The sequence below is a fragment of the Hemicordylus capensis genome, chromosome 17, assembly GCF_027244095.1.
Source record: "Hemicordylus capensis ecotype Gifberg chromosome 17, rHemCap1.1.pri, whole genome shotgun sequence".
NCBI lineage: Eukaryota > Metazoa > Chordata > Lepidosauria > Squamata > Cordylidae > Hemicordylus > Hemicordylus capensis.
In genome coordinates, this window is record NC_069673.1 from 12,279,931 (window position 1) to 12,292,569 (window position 12,639).

General features: G+C 47.0%; 1 protein-coding gene across 6 annotated transcripts in view; it reads right to left on the bottom strand.

Annotated features, from left to right (window-relative positions):
• Positions 1–12,639, bottom strand: part of RAPGEF1 (Rap guanine nucleotide exchange factor 1) — a 205,581-nt gene that overhangs the window by 125,003 nt on the left and 67,939 nt on the right. For 4 of the 6 annotated variants that reach the window (XM_053281909.1, XM_053281915.1, XM_053281914.1 and 1 more), the window contains exon 4: positions 10,498–10,575. In XM_053281909.1, the coding sequence (XP_053137884.1) occupies positions 10,498–10,575 (78 nt within the window). Of the gene's footprint in view, positions 1–4,864; positions 5,192–10,497; positions 10,576–12,639 lie in introns of those variants that run through there. The other 2 variants (XM_053281911.1, XM_053281913.1) reach the window with 1 other exon arrangement.

Below are 12,639 nucleotides of genomic sequence, written 5' to 3' on the forward strand. Positions count from 1 at the left end.
TGTGGTCCAAGAGCGGGAGAGTCTCGCTGGCCGCCCCTGCTTCACTCCTTTCCCCCACTCCGCCCTCCCCCCGTCAGGGCTCGAGACCTTTCTTTGTTCCAGCAGCCAAAGCATGGAGGAGCCAGGTGTTGAATGGTTTATTGGAAAATCTGAAATTTAGATTGTATTCTCCTTGGGGAAGCAAGGGAGCAGTCTGTCTCTTGCTTATGAAACCCTGAAAAGTTTATCTTTTCAGGTCGCGATTAGTATGTGTATATGAATCTGTTTCACCCCACCATACAAATGGAAAGGGTTTCTGAGTTCAAATTAGCCCATCAATCTCTCAACCTTCGAATTAGCTTTAAATAGTCCTGCCTGTAAACTTAATCAATACAACTGTGGGGATAGAAAATAAATAAATCTCTGTGTATATATTTGCACCTACTAAAATATTAACAAACGCCTGTTTTCAGGGATTTAAAAACACACACACACACACACACCCTTGTATCTTGCTAAAATTACCTGGCGATGTTATCAGAATTCCACAACGGTTGGAATCCATCCGACCTACTAATCACCCCTGCTAACTGAGCGAAGAGGCAGAAAAACTTTTCCACAGAGAGAAGAACTTTTTCACACAATGCATAATTCCCTGCCACAAAATGTGGCGACAGCCACCAGCCTGGATGGCTTTAAGAAGGGCTTAGACAAATTCATGGAGGACAAGTGGCTACTAGTCCGAGAGCTATAGGCCACTTCCAGCCGAGGAGGCAAGATGCCTCCAAATACCAGTTGCAGGGGAGCAGCAGCAGGAGAGAGGGCATGCTCTCGCCTCTTGCCTGTGGGCTTCTCGGAGGCATCTGGTGGGCCACTGTGGGAAACAGGATGCTGGACTAGATGGGCTTTCTTGGGCCTGATCCAGCAGGGCTGTTCTTATGTTCTGAACCGTCCCTATCTTCATGAACCCTGCCGCCTATTAAGATCATTGGGGGAGGTCTAGTGACGACCCAAAACTGGGCCTTCGCTAGGGTGGCCCCAGGGCTCTGGAACATGCTTCCAAATGAAATCAGAACCTTCCCATCTCTGGCTGATTTTAAGCAACTTTTGAAAATGCAGTTATTTTATCAGGCTTTTAGTTTGTAATGTTTTGAAGTGTTATGAATGGTTAGGAACATAGGAAGCTGCCATATACTGAGTCAGACCACTGGTCCATCTCGCTCAGTATTGTCTTCACAGACTGGCAGCAGCGGCTTCTCCAAGGTTGCAGGCAGGCTTCTCTCTCAGCCCTATCTCAGAGATGCTGCCAGGGAGGGAACTCGGAACCTAGATGCTCTTCCCAGAGCGGCTCCATCCCCCGAGGGGAATATCTTCCAGTGCTCACACATGTGGTCTCCCATTCAAATGAAACCAGGGCAGACCCCGCTTAGCTAAGGGGACAAGTCGTGCGGGCTACCACAAGACCAGCTCTCCTCTTTTTATTTTAATCCGTTTCATACGTTATTTTAATCCATTTTATATGATTGAAGGTTTCAATGGTAAACCGCCCAGAGGTTTTATATAGGACAGTATAGAAACGCGATAAATAAAATAAGTATCTAATCCCAGCGCAGTCTTTCTCCAATGACAGTGACCCATCTTTTCCTTTGTATTGTTTCTCTATGGAAACCGCTTTCAGCGCTTTTTGTTGTTGTTGCAAATTGGTATATAAACAACAGTAATGGGGATAGAGATAAAATCCTTTTGCTCTCCCACTTTGGATACCTCCATCCAGAGCCCTGGGACAACCTGTGAAGATGGACCTCTGCCCGCCAACCTTCTTCTTCAGGGAGGCCAAGGGCTAGCTGTCACCCACCACTCCCAGGGGCCGAAGGAAGTCCGTCCCGCTTGGTCCATCTAGGCCCCGCTTTCATCCTCAGTGAGAGCCATGTGCTGTGCTTTGGGTCACTGGGGTCCCCCGTCACACCTCTCCAGCGATTGGGTAGGGAGGGCAGAAGGCGAGTCGTCTCCTTCATCTCCTCGCCAGCTTCTTCCAGACATAGAGCTCACTACTCCTGCTTCTCACTGGGAGCCAGGACCGTCATCTGGGCCACGTCGGTTCTTGTAGGCAGAGGCAGAGATGTGCATGAACCTGTCTACATTTAATTTTATTTTAATTTGTATTGCTTTTCTTGCAAACCACCCAGAAATGCCAGTTTTGGGCAGTATATAAATAGGTTTAATAATAAATACATAAATAAAGATGGTGAATAATAATAATAACAACACACCTGTCTGTGTAAACAATAATAACAACAACAATATTGACTGGTTTGCTTTATCCAGACATCGAGTCCTTCCCAAGGACCTGGGGTGGCTGAATTTTATCATCAATATTGTTGCTGTTATTATTATAGATATTCTGTGATGATCTCTATAATATTAACAGCAACAACATGGGCAATAAAATTCAGCCATCCCAGGTCCTTGGGAAGGACTCGATGTCTGGATAAAGCAAACCAGTCAATAATATCTGTCTGACTGTGTAAACAAAAATAATAATAATATTTTTTTAAATATACAGATGAACAGCAATACAAGCACGGTCAGTTGGGCTGCTCTTTCAGTTCGCGTCCGTGGGGCACATCTGCTCTGGGTCAGCCCTCGACTCGGCTTCGTGTCTTTAAAGGGAGGGAGGAAAAACCCAAAAGGGCACCAGCGACACAAGCAGAAACCTCAAGGCCTTTGGTTAGAAAATTAAAAGTTGTTTGCTGTGGCTTGATGGCTTAATCAGCCGATCAATATTGTTCACAGGGCAGTCGAGGAAGGAGCTGCAGGCCATGATGAAAAATGTATGAGGGGACGAAGGAGACCTGGGAACGGAAAATTAAAAAGCCAGCCTGCTACATTTGTCCAATATCAGCAGAGAAATGAGAAGGGTTTGGGGTTTCAGCACATGAACCCCCGTATCCATGAAGGAGGAAGGAGCTGCAGTCTGTATGGCCTCCTTGCCCAGGGTCCCCAGGTCGAGAACAGCAGTTGATATTGATTAAGTGGCTTCCCTGAAGATAGAATTTGAAACATCTGCAAGGTCTATGAAGCAAGGAGAAGGCGGCTGTTCATTCAAAGGGAAGCTCCCGAAGAAACATTTCAGGCACAGTGAAGACAGTCAACTGGGCAGAGGAGACAGGAACGGCTGCAGTATATGTGCACCAAAGCAGTTTCTTCATCAGTGATGTGGTCGCAAATTCAGAAGCGCAGGCCCGGAAGAATGACAGACCCTATAGCCACACCCTCCGTTACACCCACACCCCATGGCCACGCCCATCCCAACAGCCACACCCCTCACTTAGATAAATTATATAGATATATACACACACACTCCACAGATATTTATACACACACACACACACACACACACACACACACACACACACACACACACAATATATGAAACCCCAGTATGGGGTCTCCCCCCTGTTTCAAGAAGTTAATGATCATATCAGTGATCAGTTCCAGGGAATGTAGGAATATAGGAAGAGTTAGAGACCTGAACTCTGTACTAGGTGTGGCTAGCATTCGCCGGATAGCTATCTAATTTGTACACTGCCCCAAACTTCCGTCTCTGGGTGGTTTAAAAGCAAATTAAAAAGAGACATGATTTAAAACGATTTAAAGCCACAAGTCTAGTTAAAAAGCTTGGGTGTGGGGGGGAAGCGTCTTTAGAGACTTTTAAAAAGTTGTCAGAGATGGGGAGGCTCTTATTTCAGCGGTCTGGGGGTGGCAACAGAGAAGATCCATCCCAGACGGGCTGGTGGCAACTGCAGATGAACCTCTCCAGATGACCTTAACAGGAGGTGGGCCTCATGGCGAAGACGATGTTCTCTTATACGCCCAGGGCCTAAGCAAATTAGTGAGGGTATGGGACAAAATCCATAAGAACATAAGAACAGCCCTGCTGGATCAGGCCCAAGGCAGCCCATCTAGTACAGCACCCTGTTTCGCACAGTGGCCCACCAGATGCCTCTAGAAGCCACAGGCAGGAGTTGAGGGCATGTCCTCTCTCCTGCTGTTGTTCCCCTGCTACTGGTACTCAGAAGAATCCTGCCTTTGAGGCTAGAGGTGGCCTACAGACCTCCAACTAGTAGCTGTCAACAGACCTCTCCTCCACAAAGTTATCCAAACCCTTCTTAAAGCCATCCAGGTAGTTGGCTGTCACATCTTGTTGCAGAGAATTCCACAAGTGGATTATGTGTTGTGTGAAAAAGTACTTCCGTTTGTTGGTCCTAGATTTCCTGGCAATCAATTTCATGGGATGACCCCTGGTTCTAGGGTTATGTGAGTGGGAGAAGGATTTCTCTCTCTCCACTTTCTCCACACCATGCATGATTTTATAGACCTCTATCATGTCTCCCTGCTGTTGTCTTTTTTCTAAACTAAATAGCCCCAGGTGTTGTAGCCTTGCCTCATAATAAGAAAGGTGCTCTAGGCCCCTGATCATCTTGGTTGCTTTCTTCTGTATGTTTTCCAGTTCTACAATGTCCTTTTTAGATGTGGTGACCAATTCTGTTCATAGTACTCCAGGTGTGGCCGCACCATTGTTTTGTAGAAGGGCATTATAATATTAGCCGTTTTATTTTCAATCCCCTTCCTAATGATCCCTAGCACGGAACTGGCCTTCAAGGGCCAGCTTGGATATAAACGGGTGCTGAGCATATTTTAGTGGGTTCTGTCAGCCCCATACTTCCCCCACTCATTTACAGGCATCATTTATTCAAATGCCTTTCCAAAAAAGATCGAGGTGATGTATAATTATATAAAAGAATCCATTTTAAAATAACTTTTTTTTAAAAAGAGAGTGCCCATTGTCTGAAATTCAACCGCAATAGAATACAAATAAACTCACGGTACAGAATGTGTGGATCGATCCGAGCTCCCGAGTCTGCAGTGCATGATCCGATCCGAGACATGTTTCTCGGGAGTCACAGCCAGCTCCCAGCAGGGCATTTTATCGCAGCCTTCTTATGAAAAGTTAATCTGTATGTGTAGGCTGGCTCTTAAGACACTCTGTCATTCCTCATCACACATTTCCCTACAAGTTTAAAGCAGCACAGAGCGTTTGGAAATGTTTTCTCATGACAGTTTCAGCAACAGGAAGAACATCTGTTTCTTCCTCCAAGAGCATAGTTGTGAGTGGCTGCTGGCTGTGCTTGCTTGTGCTGGCAGGAGAGAGCTCTGCAGCTCAGCTACGCTGCTTCAGATCCGTGAAGCCCTCGCGCTTTACCCAGGGAGCAACGGCCTGTTAGGACCAAAAGGGACACTTGCTTTAGTGGCGAGAAGACAACCAGCAGAATAAATGCACCCCTGCAGAGGGGAAGGTGGAGGGCTCTAGGATTTCCTCTATTTTATGTTTCTTTTTAGATTGTGAGGCCTTTTGGGACCGACAACCATCTTTATCTAGCTACCTATCCGGCTTCGAGAACTTTTGATGAAAAGCCATATGTTAATATTTGTAGTAGGTTTGGAACAAAAAAGCAGAAATGAGCAAAAAAGTGTATTAATGTTGAATGCTCTGTTTTGAAAATAAATGTTTTGTGAAAAGGAAACACACATACACTCACACACAGACACGTATTTTTATCCATTATGTTTTGGAGAGGGAGAGGGAGAGAGAGAGTGAGAGCGTGCGAGCGCACGTGTGTGTGTGTAATATCTTCGATTACCTAGATACTAAATTTTGCATACACAATCCTGCCACTGAAATTAGCTGAATGAACTTCTTTTTACACTAAAGATATTATTTATATATCTATATCTATATCTATATCTATCTATATATATATATATCTCCCCTAACATTTCTGAAAAGATTCAGAAATTCTGAATATAACCAGCAGATTTTAATTGTTATTGTTCTGAACAGATTTTTTTTAACACTCAATCAGATCAATTAGTCAAAAATGACATCTGCCCAAGAGAAGACTCATGAGTAATTCAAAATTACTCTGATTCAAAATTACCACATACAGTAATTATTCAATAACACGCAAAATGTTTCAGACTGTTTTGAAAATTGAACTGTTTTACTTCTCTTTTGCAAGCACATTATTAAAAATTTCTCATACAGCTATACAAACTGTACCCATCTGAAGAGTTTGTGCAAAATAAAGACACACTTCCTATGCTGCATATGATTTTGCATACACAATCCTGCTGCTTAAAGGAGTGGTACGCACTACTTTTTATACAGGAATATGCTGGGTAAAAGCTGTATTTTTTAAAATAAAATACAAAATGACTTTGACCAGCCAATGACAGGCCTCACAAGAGTAATATGTTTTAAGAAAAAAACTTATATTGACCTCTAGTAGTGTGACAGACAAAACAGAAGGCATGCAATAGTTTAATATCAACTTTAATCGTTTTATATCAACTTTTATTTCTACAAAAATAGGATATGGGCTACACTAATCTGGTGGCAAAAATACCCTGTGCTGGACATCCTGTTAAAAACCATAAGGTATCCATGACAAGGGATGATGCTGGTTGATTCCAACAAATAACTTTAGTATTGAGACAGTCCGTGCTTTGAGGGATGATCACGGACAGCAACGTCATTCCACGTCTAGTCCAGGTAAGGAGGGCCAGGTGAGTATTATGGCCCAGGTTAGAATGGCACGGGAGCAAACACTTATGTACTCCTTTTTCAGCTTAAGTGAAAACTGATCTTGGGGATGGAGACAACCCAAGTGCAGATATTCAGGAAGGCGGTGCCTCTCCCATCTCCAGGACCCAGCTTTCCAGCCTGTCCCCCCTATGGACGTCCATCAAACTCCTACTGTCGACATGTATCGTGGAAGGCTTCCAGCGTCCGAAAATCCCGCCATGTAGGTGGCAGCCCATCCTGGAGAAACTTTCCGCAGCGTTGGCACGGAGCCTGGAAGAGCTTTATGTAACTTCTTAACCAGGTCTAAAGAAAAAAGGGGTGGGGAGGGGACAAAGCAAAACAAAGGTAGTGAGGAAACGGAAGACGGACTCTCCCAACGCCATCGATTCTGGTCGAGTGGAAGGGTACGGGGAATGTACCTTGGCTGGAGCCCAGAAATACAGACGTTAGCAAGGAGTCTGCAGAAAGCCACGACAAGGTCATGGTATAGCTGATCGCCACTTTACTGCTCTCTCATCCGCTCTCAACGAGCAACAGCAGAAATAGAAATTCATGCAGTGACAAGCAGAATTTTTGTCGCTGAAGGGTCACCATCGTGGACCACTAGAACTCCAGGTAAAGGTAAAGTTTGCCACCGAGTTGGTGTCGACTCCTGGCAACCTCAGAGCCCTGTGGTTGTCTTTGGCAGAATACAGGAGAGGTTTCCCATGGCCCCCTCCAGCGCAGTCTGAGATGATCTGAAGTGCCAGTGAGCTGGCGCCAGACAGAGGAGACAAAACTGATCTAGCTGGACCCAGGGACTGAGTCCGTAAAAGGCAGCGCCCTGAGATCCAAAGAGAAAAGGGGTGTGTGTGGAGAGGCTCCAACAGTCAGCAGTCAACCCAGATGGCAATGGTCAAAGATGCTTTTGCTGAATCCAGTTCTGCCTAAGATGCAAAACTGTGTGCATGTGTTTGTGTGTGAGAGGTATCTGACTGTTAGAGGAAAGGACGTAGCTGGCTGACAGAAGATGCACTAAACCCTCCTAGGCACGTCTCTTCCTTCCCAGCAGCCTTTCCTCCCGGGTGCTTTTCTCCACTGTTGGAGGGCTGGTCTTGGAGCTCCCATCCCCTGTGGGAATCCTCCAACGTGCGTGGTGCATTGTGGGATACCTGGAGGCCAGTGTTTCCTCTAACAGGGAGTTCCAGATGTTGTTGACTACAACTCCCAGCATCCCCAGCCAAAGGCCACTGCAGCTGGGGATGCTGGGAGTTGTAGTGAACAACGTTGGGGAATCCCGGTTACATGGAACAGGGCTGATCTTGTGGTAGCCAGCATGACTTGTCCCCTTAGCTAGGAAGGGTCCAACCTGATTGCATATGAATGGGAGACCAGAAGTGCGAGCACTGGAAGAGATTCCCCTGAGGGGAAGGAGCCGCTCTGGGAAGAGCATGTAGGCTCCAAGTTCCTTCCCTGGCATCTCCAAGATAGGGCTGAGAGAGATTCCTGCCTGCAACCTTGCAGAAGCCGCTGCCAGTCAGGGTAGACAATACTGAGCTAGATGGACCACGGGTCTGACTCAATGGATAGCAGCTCCCGTATGTTCCAGTATCAGAGGATGGCCAGGCAGAAAAGCACCTGAGAAAGGTAAGCAGCAGGTGGAGGGGAGGAATTTTGTGTCTTTGCTCTAACAATCAGCCCCCTGCCTGTTTTTTTTTAAATGTGATCAGAGCAGACCCAGGTTTAAAAAGATGGGCCTATCCCCACTGCTGGTTCTTAAGCTGAAAGGAGAGAGTGACAGAACAATTGTATATGTCAGCGATGAAATTGTTAATGGCCAGCTTTGTTTTCAAGCAGTCTGCTATCTGCCCTCAGGCCCTGGATGCAGCAGGAGGGGTGGAAAAGGAAAAGGAAAGCTAAGCAAGGTGCTTCAAGGCAAAGGTTTTGACCCTGAAGTAGGTCGCTCCCGTTGTCCTGTGTAAGAATCAACATTATATAACTCAATTTCAAGCTCAAGGAGATATGCAACCACAAAACTGGCACTCTCCGAGACAAGCAGATTCAGGCTGTGAAGGATGCTCATGAATCTTGTCATCTGAAGTCCTATTGAATTATGTCGATAAGAGAAAATTGTTCTCTGAAGAAGAGGTCAGCGGCATTTATTGAAACAAATCCTTCTATCTTCATCTGAGCTCTCTCTGTCTGGGGCTGTCAATAGCTTCCCACAAGAACCAAGACCTGCTCCGTGCAGAAGCTAAGATGGGGCCAGCAGAACAGTCATCAGCCAACTGTGGATGACTTTGGCTTTGCCCGTCTTTAGCCTGACATAATTTGAAATTTTCTGAACCATGGGCCTTGTGTGTGTGTGTGTTGAAAAAGGTAATGAGGTCCAATTGTGGGTCCGGAGTATCTGATGGAAGGAGAAAGAGGTTAAACAAGGAGGAAGTCCTTCGTTCTTGTCTCGATAATGAAGACTTCACTACATCCTGTCAACCAGATTGCACACCTGACAGGCGAAATGCCTTCTGTTATTGGCACTTGGGATGAACATCCTGGCTTCCTTTGTTGGAAGTTATCAGCGGCGTTTTAGTGAATCAATAACACCGACTTGCAGCTTAGGCCAAGGTGCCCACCCAGTCTCGACACATTAGTTCCCAGAGGCAGACTGCAGTGTGGGACACTCACCATGACTGCCTTCTGCTCATCAAGGACGTATCTACAGCATCTGGAAATACCTGAAAGATGATCACATAAGGAGGAAGCCAAGACTGTTCTCTGCTTCCTCAGGAAGCAGGACTAGATCTAATGCAGGGATTCTCAATGTTGGGACCCCGGATATTATTGGACTTCAACTCCCATAATCACCAACCAAAGGTCACTGGGCCTGGGGATTATGGGAGTTGAAGTCCAATAACATCTGGGGACACAACGTTGAGAATCCCTGATCTAATGGACTTGTTATAGAAGGGCAGATTTCGGTTGAACATCAGGAGAAACTCCTTCGTGGTAAGAGCGGTTCAACTATGGAATCAACTCCTCTTCTTATCTAGATCAGGGTTTCTCAACGTTGGGTCCCCAGAAGTTATTGGACTTCAACTCCCATAATCCCCAGTCCTAATGGCCTTTGCTTGGGGATTATGGGAGTTGAAGTCCAGTTACATCTGGGGACCCACACATTGAGAATCCCTGATCTAGAGGTCTTCAAGCAGAGATGGGACATAAATAAGTCATTGATGAGCAGAAGCCCCAACTCCATCTGCCAGGGATGGCCAAGTTCTGGATTTTCTGCACGGAGCAGAGGGTGGAAGTACATTCATTCATTCATTCATTCATTCATTCGATTTCTATACCGCCCTTCCAAAAATGGCTCAGGGCGGTTCACACAGAGAAACAACAACAACAACAAAAAGATAATCACATGGCCTTCAAGGTCCCCTCCAACGCCAGGATCCTCTCAATGCTCCGTGGGGGGCTGCAAGGAACGGGTCTCTCTCTCTCTCTCTCTCTCTCTCTCTCTCTCTCTCTCTCTCTCTCTCTCTCTCTCTGTGCATTGGGCCCAACTACAGTTTATTGTTCAATCGGCAGTGATGCTGGTGCTTGACTCACCAGCACTCTTTCAGCCCAATCTGCAGTGCTCCAGGAAAGTAAACTGCTGTAGTTCTCATCAATAAGCCCTTATTGCTCCCTGTCCAGGCTTTGCAAGTCCCCTCACTGATCTCCTGGTGTGGGGCGCAGAGTTGTCAAATTCCCTGTTTCGGGGCGGCGGGGGGGAGATCAGGGAACATGCTCATACAGAATCACGCGTCAATCAAAACTGCTCCGTAAAGAGAGATCCAACCCCATCAAACCCCTTGCTGTGTTTGGCCAGTCGGTGGAGTTGGATGCAAACTTACCATGAAGGACCTGACCACCACGTCTGGCATCTGAGGCAACTGGTAATGGAGAAGGGCAGTAGTAGCATGATCTGTTACCTGAAGGGGAGAGAGAGGGAAGCACGTGTTAATTAATGCAGGACTCCAAAGCATCATTGATGTGGCAAACTGTGACTTTTTAAAGTATGGAGAAAATACACTGAAGTACAATATGGACGGAGGAACATAGGAAGCTGCCATTTACTGAGTCAGACCCTTTGTCTATCTAACTCAGTATTGTCTACCCAGACTGGCAGCGGCTTCTCCAAGGTTGCAGGCAGGAGTCTCTCTCAGCCCTATTTTGGAGATGCTGCCAGGGAGGGAACTTGGAACCTTCTGCTTTTCTCAGAGTGGCTCCATCCCCTGCTGAGGGGAATATCTTGCAGTGCTCACACTTCTAGTCTCCCATTCATATGCAGCCAGGGTGGAGCCTGCTTAGCTAAGGGGACAAGTCATGCTTGCTGCCACCAGACCTCCAGCACTCTTCCCTCTAACAGGGATTCCCAGATATTGTTGATTACAACTCCCAGCATCCCCAGCTGCAGTGGCCTTTGGCTGGGGATTCTGGGAGTTGTAGTCAACAACAAGAAGCCAGCATGGTGTAGCGGTTAGAGTGCTGGACTAGGACCGGGGAGTTCCCTGCCTGGCAGAATCTCCAAAATAGAGCTGAGAGAGAAACTCCTGCCTGCAACCTCAGAGAGGCTGCTGCCGATCTGTGAAGACAATCCTGAGCTAGATGGACCGAGGGTTTGACTCAATATAAGGCAGCTTCCCGTCACCTTAAGTGGCGCAGCAGGGCAATACTTGACTAACAAGCAGAAGGTTGCCGGTTTGAATCCCCGCTGGTGCTATATCGGGCAGCAGCGATATAGGAAGATGCTAAAAGGCATCATCTCATACTGCGCGGGAGGAGGCGATGGTCAATCCCTCCTGTATTCTACCAAAGAAAACCACAGGGCTCTGTGGACGCCAGGAGTCGAAATTGACTTGACGGCACACTTTACCTTTACCTATGTTCCTATCTTTCTCAAGCAAAGATACATGTAAGCAAAATAGGCACGTAGGCTCCCTGGCCAAACTGAATGTCAAAAGCAGAACCCTGAATTGAACCCAGAAACAAATGGGCAGTCAAGAGAATCTGGTAAAGGATCGCACGAATATAATCTGATCTGCTGGCCCAGACAAAGCCCTGATGACTGCATTCTGGGCCGACGGAACCTCCTGGACCAGGGCTGCATAACTTTGACCCTCCAGATGTTTTTGACTCCCATAATCCCCAGCCACAGTCCGAGGTTACAGCTGTTGAAGTCCAACATCTGTAGGAGAGCCAAAGTTGTTCAGCCCTGTTCTAGGCATTATAAATATCCATCCTGGAAGTGACCAGAGCATGGATGACTGTAGCCAGCTCTGTAGGAATGGCACAACTCCCAGATGAAGTTCCCCAAAGGCACCCCTGCCACCAGCTGGGCACCCAGCAACGGGGCTGTATCCAGAAGCACCCCCTAAGTCTGAGCCTGCAGTTCCAGGGGGAGTGCAACGCCATTTAGGAAAGATGAACGTCTCTGCCTGGGTCCATCAGTCAACAGTACTTCCATCTTGTCTAGACTGCGTTTCAGTTTGTTCACCTTCATCCACTCCAAAACTGCCTCCCCAAGAGGAGACAATGGAAATGGCACTGACATATGGATGACACCCAAACCTCCAGATGACCTCACCCAGGGGTTTCATGCAAATGTTGATAGGCATGGAGGACAAAATGGAAACTTGGGGCACTCTGTGAGGCACTCAAAGACCATGTGGTGGAGCAGCCATTTCCCGGCACCTCCTCCTAGAACTCATCCTCCAGCAAGGATTGGAACTGCCACAAAATGGTAGACCCCAATACCATCCCAGCAAGAGGGTCCCGAAGAGTACCATGACTGATGGTATCCAAAGGTGCTGAGAAGTCCAGGAGAATCACCCATTCCCGGGTGCACATCACCCACCAGGACACCCAAGGCAGCCCCAGTCCTGAAAGCTGGGCCAAAGGCAAATGGGGATGGGTCTAAATAATCCAGCTCCAAGAAAATCTGGAGCTGTTTGGCCGCCACATGCTTGAGAGTGGAAAACTAGACACAGGCCCGC